The sequence below is a fragment of the Oncorhynchus masou genome, chromosome 33 (genome assembly GCF_036934945.1).
Source record: "Oncorhynchus masou masou isolate Uvic2021 chromosome 33, UVic_Omas_1.1, whole genome shotgun sequence".
Classification (NCBI taxonomy): Eukaryota; Metazoa; Chordata; class Actinopteri; order Salmoniformes; family Salmonidae; genus Oncorhynchus; species Oncorhynchus masou.
This window is the reverse complement of record NC_088244.1, coordinates 13,488,239-13,503,287: the sequence shown is the minus strand read 5'-3', so window position 1 is coordinate 13,503,287 and position 15,049 is coordinate 13,488,239. Positions and strand designations below refer to the sequence as shown.

The 15,049-nt window shown below is 43.1% G+C and overlaps 1 protein-coding gene across 1 annotated transcript in view; it reads right to left on the bottom strand.

The window, feature by feature from the left end:
• Positions 1 to 11,318: 11,318 nt before the first annotated feature.
• The window catches only part of si:ch211-117c9.5 (sodium- and chloride-dependent creatine transporter 1), a 45,755-nt gene continuing 42,024 nt past the window's right edge, over positions 11,319 to 15,049 (bottom strand). Inside the window, exons 13-14 of the mRNA XM_064956468.1 lie at positions 14,840 to 15,010; positions 11,319 to 14,103 (exon numbers count right to left, since the gene is read on the bottom strand). Of these exons, the coding sequence (XP_064812540.1) occupies positions 13,972 to 14,103; positions 14,840 to 15,010 (303 nt within the window). The 3' untranslated portion in view covers positions 11,319 to 13,971. The remainder of the gene's footprint in view (positions 14,104 to 14,839; positions 15,011 to 15,049) is intronic.

Sequence of the window (15,049 nt, the reverse complement as noted above, 5' to 3'; positions counted from 1 at the left end):
TAGTGGAGACATCAACTATGAAATAACACATTTTTAATCATGTAGTAAACAAAAAAGTGTTAAAAAAATCAAATTATATTTTATATTTCAGATTCTTCAAAGTGCCACCCTTTGCCTTGATGACAGCTTTGCACAAACTGGAATGCATTTAAATTAACAGGTGTGCCTTGCTAAAAGTTCATTTGCGGAATTTCTTAACTTCTTAATGCATTTGAGCCAATCTGTTGTGTTGTGATAAGGTAGGGTTGAAATACAGAAGATAGCCCTACTAGGTAAAAGACAATGTCCATATTATGGCAAGAACAGCTCAAATAAGCAAAGAGAAACGACAGTCCATCCTTAGACATGAAGGTCAGTCAATCCGGAAAACTTCAAGAACTTTGAAAGTTTCTTCAAGTGCAGTCGCAAAAACCATCAAGCGCTATGAAGAACATGGATCTCATGAGCCTCACCACAGGAAAAAAGGCTCAGAGTTACCTCTTCTGCAGAGGATAAGTTCATTAGAGTTACCAGTCTCAGAAATTGCAGCCCAAATAAATGCTTCACAGAGTTAAAGTAACAGACACATCTCAACATCAACTGTTCAGAGAAGACTGTGTGAATCAGGCCTTCACGGTCAAATTGCTGCAAAGAAACCCCTACTCAGCATTCAACACCCTAGTACCCACAAAGCTGATCACTAAGCTAAGGACTCTGGGACTAAACACCTCCTTCTGCATCCTGGACTTCCTGACGGGCCGCCCCCAGGTGGTAAGAGTAGGCAACAACACGTCTGCCACGCTGATCCTTAATACTGGGGACCCTCAGGGGTGTGTACTTAGTCCCCTCCTGTACTCCCTGTTCACCCACGACTGCGTGGCCAAACACGACTCAAACACCATCATTAAGTTTGAACAGTGGTAAACAGTGGTAGGCCTAATCACCTACAATGATGAGACAGCCTATAGGGAGGAGGTCTGAGACCTGGCAGTGTGGTGCCAGGACAACAACCTCTCCCTCATTGTGAGCAAGACAAAGGAGCTGATCGTGGACTACAGGAAAAGGTGGGCCGAACAGGCCCTCATTAACATTGACGGGTCTGTAGTAGAGCGGGTTGAGAGTTTCAAGTTCCTTGGTGTCCACATCACCAACGAACTATCATGGTCTAAACATACCAAGAGTCGTGAAGAGGGCAAAACCTATTTCCCCTCAGGAGACTGAAACGATTTGACTGCTACCGCATGTTTTCTCTGCTACCACACGGCAAGCGGTACCGGAGCGTACCATTGGTTGAGAGAATGCCAAGAGTGTGCAAAGCTGTCATCAAGGCAATTTTTTAAACCTTTATTTAACTAGGCAGTTAAAAACCAATTGTTATTTACAATGATGGCCTACCCTGGCCAATATACCACGGCTAAGGGCAGTGTCCAGGCATTCCACGATGCGTCGTGTCTAAGAACATCCCTTAGCCATGGTATATTGGTCATATACCACACCCCCTCATGCCTTTTTGCTTAAATACATCACAGGAGGCTGAGAACGACTCATAATAATGGCGGGAACGGAACAGATGGAATGGCATCAAACACCTGGAAACCATGGAAACCATGTGTTGGATGTACTTGATACCATTTCACAAACTCCTTTCCAGTCACCTCCACGATTCCGTTCTCCCCAATTAAGGTGCCACCAACTTCCTGTGGTATATATCATTTGTATTTATTAGGGATCGCCATTAGTTACTGCCAAGGCAGCAGCTACTCTTCCTGGGGTCCATACACATTAAGGCACTTACATCACACAGTACATCATATAACATTATTACGCCACTACATATCTACAATGCAAAATGTATAATACCAGCATACAACAATATTACAATGTACCTGTGTGTAGAGTGTGTGCATATGCGTGTGTCTGTACCTGTGTGTGTGTCTCTTCACAGCATTGGAGGCTGTTGAGTGGAGAACAGCTCATAATAATGGCTGGAACGGCGTAAATGGAATGGCATTAAACACATGGAAACCATGTGTTTGATGTATTTGAGACGTTCCACCAATTCTGCTCCAATCATTACCACGAGCCTGTTCTCCCCAACGCTTCTCAGTACCCTCTGTTCCATAAGCTGTACTTTTATCAGTTTAAATGTTTTAGATTTTACTTCTTGCATCAGTTACCTGATGTGGAATAGAGTTCCATGTAGTCATGGCTCTATGTCTATGTAGTACTGTGCGCATCCCATAGTCTGTTCTGAACTTGGGGATTGTGAGGAGACCTCTCGTGGCATGTCTTGTAGTAGTTTAGTAGTTTTAACAGACAGCTCAGTTTATTTCGCTTGTCAACACTTCTTACAAAAACAAGTAGTGAGGAAGTCAATCTCTCCTCCACTTTGAGCCATAGGATATTGATATGCATATACTATAAACGTTACCTCTCCATGTACATTTAAGGGCCAACAGTGCTTCCCTGTTCTGAGCCAATTGTAACTTTCCTAAGTGCCTCTGTGGCCCCTGACCAGACAACTGAAGAGTAGACCAGGTGTGACAAAACTAGGGTCTGTAGGACATGCCTTGTTGATAGTGCTGTTAAGTCCAAACAGTAGAAACAAGAGTTTCTATTGGACAAATTCAAGTAGGTCTATCCCTGTCTGGTTCTGGATCCACCCCCTTTTTTCTTACATTTTTGTCTAAAATGACATTCCCAAATCTACCTGCCTGTAGCTCAGAACCTGAAGCAAGGATATGCATATTCTTGATATCATTTGAAAGGAAACACATTGAAGTTTGTAGAAATGTTAAATTAATGTAGGAGAATATTACATATTATATCTGGTAAAAGATAATACAAAGAAAAACATGTATTTTTTTGTACCATCATCTTTGAAATGTAAAAGAAAGGCCATACTGTATTATTCCAGCCCGGGTGCAGTTTAGATTTTGGCCACAGTGTACGGGCAAGGGTTTAGACTGATCCAATGAACCATTGCATTTCTGTTCAAAATGTTGAAGCAAGACTGCCCAAACGTGCCTAATTGGTTTATTAATAACAAGTTCATAACGGTGCACTCTTCAAACAATAGCATGGTATTCTTTCACTGTAATAGCTACTGTAAATTGGACAGCACCATTAGATTAGCAAGAATTCAAGCTTTCTGCCAATATCAGATATGTCTATGTTCTGGGAAATGTTCTTTTTTACTTACAACCTCATGCTAATCGCATTAGCCTACGTTAGCTCAACTGTCCCGTGGGGGACTCACCGATCTTGTAGAGGTTATGAAATGGAAGCAACAGAATCGGCTGAATGAATACACCCCTGATCACACACAAACACAGTTCACTTTCATAGCAGCCACATACAAACAGCATGATAATTTTGCTCATTGAATAATTCCTTCTCGCATCTACGGGCTTTCCTCATCTCACCTTTTCTCTTTGCTTGTGGACTTCAGTGCACAACACAACAGCTGTCTGTAACCAAGTCAAACCTTTATACCATAACCAATAACCTCTACACACAGCCTATATCGTTGTCACCATATTAGCTAACATCATAGTCAACGTAGCTACTAGAACTAACGTGTTAGTAAACCTGCTAGAATCATGCAGTACAGTAAGCAGTTTAGCAGTTACACCAGCGGGCCCAGGTGACAATAAATTAATAACTTCCATGACTTGGAAGAGTGGATATTCTTAGCCAGCTAAATCAAATCAAAGTTTATTTGTCACGTGCGCCGAATACAACATGCTCTAACCAATAGTGCAACAAAGGTGTTAGGTAAGTAAAGAAATAAAACAACAGTAAAAAGACAGGCTATATACAGTATTGAGGCTATAAAAGTAGCGAGGCTACATACAGACACTGGTTAGTCAGGCTGAATGAGGTAGTATGTACATGTAGATATGGTTAAAGTGACTATGCATATATGATGAACAGAGAGTAGCAGTAGCGTAAAAGAGGTGTTGGCGGATGGTGGACACAATGCAGATAGCCCGGTTAGCCAATGTGTGGGAGCACTGGCACTAGCTAACATAAATAGCATTGTAACGGGTTTCTTCTAACTCCTCCTCTGACGAAGAGGTGGAACAAGGATCGGACCAAAATGCAGCGTGGTTAGTTAGATACATCTTTAATGAAGATGAAAACATGAACAATACAAAACAACAAACATGGAAAACCGAAACAGCCCTATCTGGTGCAACAAACACAGAGACAGGAACAATCACCCACAAACACACAGTGAAACCCAGGCTACCTAAATATGGTTCCCAATCAGAGACAATGACGAACACCTGCCTCTGATTGAGAACCATATCAGGCCAGACATAGAAATAGACAAACAAGACATCCAACATAGAATGCCCACTCAGATCACACCATGACCAACCAAAACATAGAAACATACAAAAAAACTATGGTCAGGGTTGACAAGCATTCCTTTCTGTTTGAGCCGGGTGTGAGTAGGCTAAACTAGCTAGCTGCATTAGCTCGCTTAGTATGTGAAAGTTAGTTTAAAAAATAAAACGAAATAAGCCTATAGCTAGCTCTCACTCTCTGCAGCTTCTCCTTAATTTTTAAAGAAATTAATTTGTTCAAAACTGTTCAACTTTTGTCTTTCTCTCTCTGAGTCAACTACTCACCACATTTTATGCACTGCAATGCTAGCTAGCAGCAGATTATGCGTTTCATTCTATGATCCTTTGATTTGGGTGTCAGTTCATGCTCCAAGAGTTCTGATAGGTTGGAGGACGTCCTCCGGAAGTCGTTATAATTACTTTGTAAGTCTATGGAAGAGGGTGATAACCATGAGCCGTGGCACACGGACCTGAATGCACTTCAGCCTCCTTTCTATGTGCACCAAAATGATTTTAAATGACTTAGAAACCGTTTGGAAGAGGCCAGTTAATCCTCTCAATCAAACGCTTGGAGAAAAAAAATGTCTTATGTTGCACCTAACCCACATTGTCCAGGAATATTCATATCATGTTGCTGAATGTATGCAGAGTATTTTCCATTTTTTTTAAATCAACAAATGCGTCAAAGTACAGTAAATGTAAAATGCACATAATATCAATAGTATATTGTTTGGATTCAGTCTTGCGTCTGATGAACTGTTGTGTCCTCACCTTTGGTTTAATCATTTCCCCAAACCGTTCCTTTTCAATTGCTGCCATGGTTATGTATATCCTATGCTTTTCATATTTCTTCTGTAAGAAACATTTCTATATAGGCCAATTTTGATGTCCCAATAACATGACATATGAACTGATATACAAAACGACTATGGACATATCACAATACATTTTCTTTCAATTTAAGCTGTCATAGAAAATGATCGCTACAAAATGGAATCCTCAATAAACGGAGCATTGAACAGTCAGCTGTGAGCATCTCTGCCTCAAATAAACAGAACCAACAGATTCTCTCTTTTCCTACTGTCCATCAGCAGCTCCGTCGGCCCAGGAATGGTTGTTACGTCATAATATCTGCAGATGGACCTGCAAACTCTATTGTTTGGGGATCGAAAAAACACTATCAATCAAAGGGAAATAGGATAAGCTAGCTAACGTCATTAATAATAAAGTTAGCTATTTTGCTTAAAATTGACAATGGTCAAACTACTGTAGCTACATTATCAATATTGATAAAGTTGTAAAAAAACTGATTTGTTGTTTGGTTGAAAAGGCCAGTGGTGAAATGTCACTATTCGGCAACAACGTTTCCAAATTGTGTTTCTGACTTCGAGGGTCCTTCAAGTGAAACTTCCCAGTGGGAACTAGGAATTTCCGATAATCCAATAACTCAGATGCCACATGAACGCAGAATATCCCCCCCCCTTGAAGGTTTTTGGTCTTAATTTAAGGTTAGGGTTAAGGTTAGGGTTTGTAGAAATAGGTGGGGTTTAGCCATAATAATGACTTGCGACTGTGTTAACTCGTGACGACCCTCCGCCATCTGCTCCCTGGCTTCCCATTGGTTCGCCTTGCCTCTTCCCTCTCTTGCCGAAGGAGAATGCACCACCACGACATGAAGGTCGGTTTCCATGGTGATAAATGGTGCCGTTGCTGCGGCAACAGGATTTTTATGACATCCTGTAATGAGTAAGCCAGCAAGACGTCACTTCAGCCCTCTCTCTCTTTGAGGGTGAGAGACAGAAAGATGGGTAGATAGATAGATATAAAGGAGAGGAGTGGCGTGAGAGAGAAAGGGGAGAGAGGAAAGAGAAACAGAGGGAGACAGGAGAGAGGTTTCATAGAGCCTAAGGAGTGGGAGAATGTAACACTGGATGATTAGGAATCTGTATTTATAGGCATGGAGAGGGAGTAGAAAGGGAGTGAGAGGTGATTGTGAGGACAGAACTGAGAGTCACTGTGTGAGAGGCATTTGTTAGTTGAGCCGAGGTGTGGGTGTTGGTGTTGTCAGTTGGACCAAGGCAGTTTCTCCTTCATGTTATGTTTAATAACTGAACACAAAATAGCTCCAGAAATAAAACTCCCAAATCTGTCCCCAACCTCACAGGGATTGGCTCTATCATCCCTTGGAGAGAGCCGTGTAGTCTAGTCACCTCCCTCATCCATCCTATTCATTAATATATCAAGTCACTATTATTTTAGTCACAAGGTCTCAATCTCAAGTCGAGTCCCAAGTAGAAGGGGTCGAGTCTTGAGTCAAGTTGTGCATTCTAAGGACAAGTCAAGTCGAGTCCCAAGTAGAAGGGGTCGAGTCTTGAGTCAAGTTGTGCATTCTAAGGACAAGTCAAGTCGAGACAAGTTTTTTCAAGTTAAGTCTCAAATCAAGTGAAAAAATCTTTCTCTATTTATTGAGGCTACCAGACATCCCTTTTCATTATTTTGTCTACACAACACATCTTGATGTTGTAATAATGAATTTTAAAAACAAATTCCAAATGCAAGCTTCAGAAGTAAATAATACATTTCAAGCAAGTTGGACATATTGGACTATGCTAGTAATTTTTGCCCCATTGCTGGTGAGCTTGCAAAGTAAACAGTTAATATTTATGATTACCAAACTATTTTTGGAGCTGCATAGGCCTGTTTATTTATGGAAATCCTCTCCCTGCAATTTGACTTCAGAACATTCCCGGTCACTAATCTGGACATGTGCCCCTGCCTTTGCAGCTGACTGGTCATTGGTCAACAGTCAAGACGCACAACATTTCGGCTCTGACACTGATTCGTTTTTTAAACACGAATTTGGTGTAATGCTGTAGGTCTATGTCAGTGACCAGGTCGAATAAGCAAAGGTATAAATATCACATTCAAATATGTATGAAAACGAATATTCTTCAGGTTGAATTTCAACCTCACGAAAACCTTCTCACTGCACGAGCTCACCCCGTTAACACAGCCACAAAGTCATAAACCCCGCCTATTTCTATAATTTATCATCTTAAAATCTGATTTTGTATCTAACCTTAACCACACAGCTAACCGTATGACTAAATGTAAATTAAGACCATAAAGCATATTTATTTTTATATTATTTTTACCATAGGCCTTTAGCCAATTTGGACTTTGCGGCTGTGCTATCTAGTGGAAACCCTCACCTGATCTTTGTTGAATGACAGTTCGCTGGTTCAATCAGAGGGTTGAGTGATCGTTTCACCAGCGAATCTGTTTTCTTGCAAGTGTGATACTGTCTCTGGTTGCATGGAGAGTAATCCACTGTGCTCCAAAATGATTGACAAAACGTTACAAAACCTGGCCAGATAATTTCAAATCATCAATCTCAAGTCAAAGTCGAATCCCGAGTCTTGAGGCTGCAAATCAAGTCATTTTATTTTCTATCAAGTGTGTGACTCGAGTCCATACCTCTAGTATGCACTGTAAATCAGTGCTTTTTGTTGTTGTTAATTTAGTGTCGTCTTAGTCCATATGTCAAAATGACGAAAACAGTGGGCCATTAGTCAACTTGCCATGCCTAAACTTGACGGTTCATGCAGTTGAAGTATTCTGATCATGGAATTCTGATCAGAGTTCTGATCATGGAATTCCGAACGCGTCTTGCATCTACACCAGTGGCGGTCAGTGGCGTTTATGATGAGGGCGGACATTTATTTTTTTCATGAGCATGGCCTTATTTCTATTACAGAATGTTGGATGACTGTCATTCATATTCCATTCATCTAGTTCAAGGTCACATCGATAGGTTTAGGCTACTAGATTATACTCAAAATGTCCCTACACCCTAGCCTCTGAAGTAAAAATGGACAACGTAGGTGCACACAGGTCGAGAGAAAAATGTGAAAATACACAGTGACACATTCAATACCGCCTTGCACACTCTTGCCTGCATCTAGCTTATCTAGGGTATAATCATTAGTACAAAAATTGCAAACGAGTTTCTATTGGACAAATTCAGGTATTTTCAATCCCGTTTTGTTTGCTTCCATTTAAGAAACATTTTTCAACAAAATCGGCGGAATGAATACAACCCTGATCATAGCAGCCACGTTGTATTCATTCTAGCCTCTATGCACTCTCCTCCTCTCACCCTTTCCCTTCGTTTGTGGACTTCAATGAACACATCAGCTGTATGTGACCAGGCAATAAACCTTTCCAAGCCAAACCATGTCATAACCTCTACACTCAGCCTACATCGTTGTCCCCATATCAGCTAAAATATTGTCAACATAAGTTATTGTCAACATAGCTAATAGAACTAACGCGTTAGTAAACCTGCTACAATCAGTAATGTTACAGTGTATAGTCAGTAAGCAGTTAGACCGCCTGGCCCCGGTGGCAATAAATTAATAAAACCAAAAGCTTACCTTGACTTGGAAGAGTTCCAGTGTTGGATAGTCATAGCCAGCAAGCTAACATAGCATCCCTCTGTTTGAGCCAGGTGTTTGAGTAACTAAACTAGCGAGCTGCATTTGTCAATGTACCAGGAGGATGGAAACTAGCTGTCCTCCAGCTACACCATGGTGCTACCCTACAGAGTGCTGTTGAGGCTACTGTAGACCTTTATTGCAAAACAGTGTGTATTAATAAATTATTTGATGATGTGAATATATTTAGTCTAGTTTTTTAATGTTTAACAATTCCTTATTTTAAGAGATTCACTGAGGAGGATGGTCCTCCCCTTCCTCATCTGAAGAGCCTCACCTTGACTAAATGTGTCTACCTTGTCTACAATGTGTCCGGGTTCCCTTTTCTCACGCCATATTCAATGCCAGTATGCATTCTACAAACGGTGGAATAGACTAAATATGATAACACAACAACTGATGGCAGTAGCTAACTACTGTAGCTACCTAACCAGCTAACCTCTAGCTAGCCAGCAAGCAGGCAAGCAACGCTAAAGGTTTTGCTTAACTACAGAGCCTTGCGAAAGTATTCGGCCGCCTTGAACTTTGCGAATAATTTTGCACACCCAGTTTTTCAGTTTTTGATTTGTTAAAAAAGTTTGAAATATCCAATAAATGTCGTTCCACTTCATGATTGTGTCCAACTTGTTGTTGATTCTTCACAAAAAAATACAGTTTTATATCTTTATGTTTGAAGCCTGAAATGTGGCAAAAGGTCGCAAAGTTCAAGGGGGCCGAATACTTTCGCAAGGCACTGTATATAGACAAACAAAACATTGGCTTGCTGGCTAGCATTTATGAGGCCAGCAAACACGTTCCTCGCACGCTAGGAACATCTTTCTTCCAAAACATATTTCGTTACCAAAACCCATATTTTCTGGAGACCTGTGGGAGGAGTGTTAATGACGTCGCCAACTATATGCGCTTTCGGTAGCCTGACTGCGTCCAAACAGAAGATATCCACACACAATGCATCCCTGACCACCTCCTGAAGAGATCAGCCAGATCTGAACACAGACCTTGTGTGCGTCTAGATCCGTCTTTTCAATGCGATCATTGTATTCTGATAGCAGGAATCGCATGTAAGTGTCAAGTGTAGACACAACCTTTTTATGGATGAGATCATATTCTCTTCCCAACCGCAGAAGTATGACAAACATATATAAGAATAATATTATAAGAATTATCTGAGCATGTAAATTCCTAATTCAGCCTACGTAGACATTGCACATTACATAGATACAAAACAGAGACACACAATCTCAGAGGAGAGTGAGAAAGTGTATCACAATAACCAGATGGTGCTGCAAAGTATTGGCAAACTATTATGGGTTGTACCTCCGTCCCTCGGCCGCTTCATTTCCATTGTTATCAACATTCCAGACGCCTCAGTCACACTGATGTCCAGAAGTAGAACGGGCCGGGGGCCAATGACTGAACAGGAGCTACAAGGACTGTTTTGCCCAGTGATGTAGTGAGTCACTAAACCTTGAGTCCGAATCGAGTCCCCTGTGCTTGAGTCTGAGGCCCCAATGGTCGAGTCAATAGACCCTATGCCTGAAGTCTGAGTCCCAGTGCTCGAGTCCTGGTCCATGTGCTCAAGTCTGGGTCACTTGGTCCACATGAACTCAAAATAAAGTTATTTACCAAGTCAGATATAGTGTAGTCGCAAGAGGAATTTAGTCAATAGATCGTCTGCTGCCCATTTTCCTTTTTTGCTGTGCCACCAGATGTTTGCATATAGGCTTCTCAGAGTGGTAGCCTTAGGGCTAGATTCAAGCCATTTTCTCAGAGTGGTAGCCTTAGGGCTAGATTCAAGCCATTTTCTCAGAGTGGTAGCCTTAGGGCTAGATTCAAGCCATTTTCTCAGAGTGGTAGCCTTAGGGCTAGATTCAAGCCATTTTCTCAGAGTGGTAGCCTTAGGGCTAGATTCAAGCCATTTTCTCAGTGGTAGCCTTAGGGCTAGATTCAAGCCATTTTCTCAGAGTGGTAGCCTTAGGGCTAGATTCAAGCCATTTTCTCGGAGGAAAAATTACGGGGGGAGACTTACGCTACAGAACCTTGTATATGAAATGCAGTGGGAAAAGTGGTAGGCTTCCGCAGGACTACACATTCAAAGACAGCCTACTTTCCTATAGCCGACTCAAGGGAGTGAAAACATCTATTCACTCTGTTATGCCCTCAGACATCATGGGGACTGCATGATGCATGCATCACGTAGCCTTGTCCCAGATATATGAATAATCACACATTTCAGGGTCAAATCAATGCCAAAGGGAGAGCATAGTTTTCATCTATTGTGAACACTGTTACAGAGCCAATCTCTTTGTATTTTTCTAACGAGGATGTAAAGAAAATCAATATTAATGGATGTTTAGAACATTTGACTACATACTTTTTTTCATAAAGATTTTTAAGCTAAATTGTGTATTACCTGATACGTTATTCTACTTTGAATACAATATGTATTTGACAAGTTTCTAGCATTGATAAGACTACACACTCTAATATCTTAAAGTAAACAATTGTTGTTCCTGAATACACAGCTCACAAGTGACCAGATCTATTGTGTATGTGTTATGTATTTGTTTCATGTCTTGCACTTGAATGATTGAATACACATCTAAAGCACAGCAGCACTCTTCATTCTCTCCAAGATAATGGTTTTATCATCAATTAAGCATGTTTCTAATCAATACCTGTTTTGTAGGAGTGAGACTGACTGTCTATAACACAAAACCCTGTTACCTGTTGGACAGTATGAATGTTAGCCTGGTCCCAAAGCTGATCTCTATGTGCTTTAAACAGCTCTCCTGACTATACATGATATGTAGTTGGTTCAAGCACAAACAGATCTGAGACCAGGCTATGAATGTGTCACTCTCTCTATAGCATCCGTCAGAGGTGACTGAGCTTTGAGAGTATCTGTTAATACATGTATTTGTATGAATAATATTGGTAGTGTCTATGCAAATAAAGAGAATAGAAAATAAAGTTTCCATCTTGTCTTTTATTGCTTCTCTCTTGGCTTGGCATTAAGACACATTGCTCTCCCTCTCTCTCTTTCTCCATTGGTAGACTTCTCTCTCCCTCCCTCTCTCTCTCTCCCTCCCTCTCTCTCTCTCCATCGGTAGGCTTCTCTCTCCCTCGCCCCCTCTCCCTCCCTCTCCATTGGTAGGCTTCTCTCTCTCCCTCCCTCTCCATTGGTAGGCTTCTCTCTCCCTCCCTCCCTCCCCCTCTCTCTCTTTCTCCATCGGTAGACTTCTCTCTCCCTCCCTCTCCCTCGCTCTTCAATGGTAGGCTTCTCTCTCCCTCGCTCTTCAATGGTAGGCTTCTCTCTCCCTCGCTCTCCATTGGTAGGCTTCTCTCTCCCTCCCTTCCCTCGCCTCTCTTTCTCCATTGGTAGGCTTCTCTCTCCCTCCCTCCCTCTCCCTCTCTCTCTTTCTAAATCAGTAGGCTTCTCTCTCTCTCCCTCCCTCTCCCTCTCTCTCTTTCTAAATCAGTAGGCTTCTCTCTCTCTCCCTCCCTCTCCCTCCCTCTCTCTCTTTCTAAATCAGTAGGCTTCTTTCTCCCTCCCCCTCTCTCTTTCTAAATCAGTTGGCTTCTCTCTCTCTCTCTCCCTCCCCCTCTCTCTTTCTAAATCAGTAGGCTTCTTTCTCCCTCCCCCTCTCTCTTTCTAAATCAGTTGGCTTCTCTCTCTCTCCCTCCCTCCCCCTCTCTCTTTCTAAATCAGTAGGCTTCTCTCTCTCTCCCTCCCTCCCCCTCTCTCTTTCTAAATCAGTAGGCTTCTCTCTCTCTCCCTCCCTCCCCCTCTCTCTTTCTAAATCAGTAGGCTTCTCTCTCTCTCCCTCCCTCTCCCTCTCTCTTTCTAAATCAGTTGGCTTCTCTCTCTCTCCCTCCCTCCCCCTCTCTCTTTCTAAATCAGTTGGCTTCTCTCTCTCTCCCTCCCCCTCTCTCTTTCTAAATCAGTAGGCTTCTCTCTCTCTCCCTCCCTCCCTCTCTCTCTTTCTAAATCAGTAGGCTTCTCTCTCTCTCCCTCCCTCTCCCTCTCTCTCTTTCTAAATCAGTTGGCTTCTCTCTCTCTCCCTCCCTACCTCCCTCCCTCCCCCTCTCTCTTTCTAAATCAGTAGGCTTCTCTCTCTCTCCCTCCCTCTCTCTCTTTCTAAATCAGTAGGCTTCTCTCTCTCTCACACAAGGTGGAAATGCTGATTATAATCCCCTCCCCAATATTAACACTGATTCACAGACTCACACAATACTCAAGACACTTAAGTTAGTAAGTTAGTTAGTTACACTGGAAGTGGTGATGCTTAGCTGTTTTTCTAATTTACAGAGGGATGTTTCTTAACAGTTTGACTGATGAGGGAGGATAGAAAATAGTGGTCGGGTGACAGGTTGAGCTCAGAGTCAAAGACGGACACAGATAACATAGAGCACAGTACCTCTCTCCTTTAGTCACACACACACACACACACACACACACACACACACACACACACACACACACACACACACACACACACACACACACACACACACACACCCACACACACACACACACACACACGCACACACACACACACACACACACACACACACACACACACACGGTCAGATAAGTGTTTGCCAGCTTGGGATCAGTAATACTCATTCAGCACCATCAACAGGGTATGTTGGGTTACTACAGACTGGGTCAGCAGCACTGAACCGCCCCACAGAATCCATTACACAGGGAGGAGAGGGACACACACAGACAAGAGAGGAGAAAGGGAGAGGCACAGTGGAGGTGGGATGGGATGGGGGCAAATATCGCAGCTGCATTCGACATCACAACACAATCACAGGACGAGGCAGGAAAGGACAGCACTGAGGCACAGAGCCTCAGAGCCCTTGAGAGAGAGAGAGAGGTAGAGGAAAACAGAAAGAATGTCAGCCTGTATTGATTGTGTATTTGAGCTCTTGTCCCATCTTTTCTTTGGTCCATTGGTCCAGGGCTGTTCAGTGTGTGTGTTTGATCGGCTTCAGAGTGGCCTTCCTGTGCATTTATGGCTGGGCCAAGGCAGGGTGTGTGTATGTATCTATGTGTGTTTGTGTGAGTGTGTGTCTGGGACGTAGGGTTCTGAGTGGGAAACGAGGGGGTGGATTCTGTGGGGCTCAGATGGTCAGATGACACTCTCAAACAGCAAAGTGTTTTTGGTCTGGCCATTAGGGGGCAGCAGTTTGGCCTCAGACTCAGGAGCCAAGTACTCCATGTGATGTCGACCCCACACCGGAGTGGTCAGGTGCTGCCAACGCTACAGAGGGGGAGACAGGGAGGGAGAGAGACAGAGTGAGAGAGAAAGAGAAGGGTAAATATCACTGAATGAAATGAGTCTAGCACGGAGACAGTGATAGTGTGAAAGCCTACCAAGAGTCACAGAGACATTTTAACATGGCAGGGTAGGAGCTAACGTGGGAAACAGTTTCAACTCAGCAGTCTGATTGATGATGTGACACATTCACCACCATGAGCCAGACAGTGATATTCATAGTAGCATGTTACAGTTTAGTCAGCTCAGTCAGACACACACAGAGGCAACGCAGGTAGGGGGTACGTCACCAGGGAAACACAGTTCCTACTCAGACACACACAGAGGCAATGCAGGTAGGGGGTACGTCACCAGGGAAACACAGTTCCTACTCAGACACACACAGAGGCAATGCAGGTATGGGGTACGTCACCAGGGAAACACAGTTCCTACTCAGACACACACAGAGGCAACGCAGGTAGGGGGTACGTCACCAGGGAAACACAGTTCCTACTCAGACACACACAGAGGCAACGCAGGTAGGGGGTGCGTCACCAGGGAAACACAGTTCCTACTCAGACACACAAACAGTATGCTCACCACTCAGCATAGAAGCGTGAGGCCAGTCTCTCTCTCACACACACACACACACACACACACACACACACACACACACACACACACACACACACACACACACACACACACACACACACACACACACACACACACACACACACACCTCTGTGAAGGATCCTTTGCAGCGCAGTAGTTTGTAGAGGACAGTGATGGGGATGCAGAGCATTGAGGAGAGGGCCAGACACCAGCCCAGCGCCTCCCCCCACAAGGGGTAGGTATACACTGAGTTATAGGTCAGGGGCTTGTAGTTCACCACGTGGAACAGGAACACACCCTACACACACACACACCACACACACACTAGTTAACAACA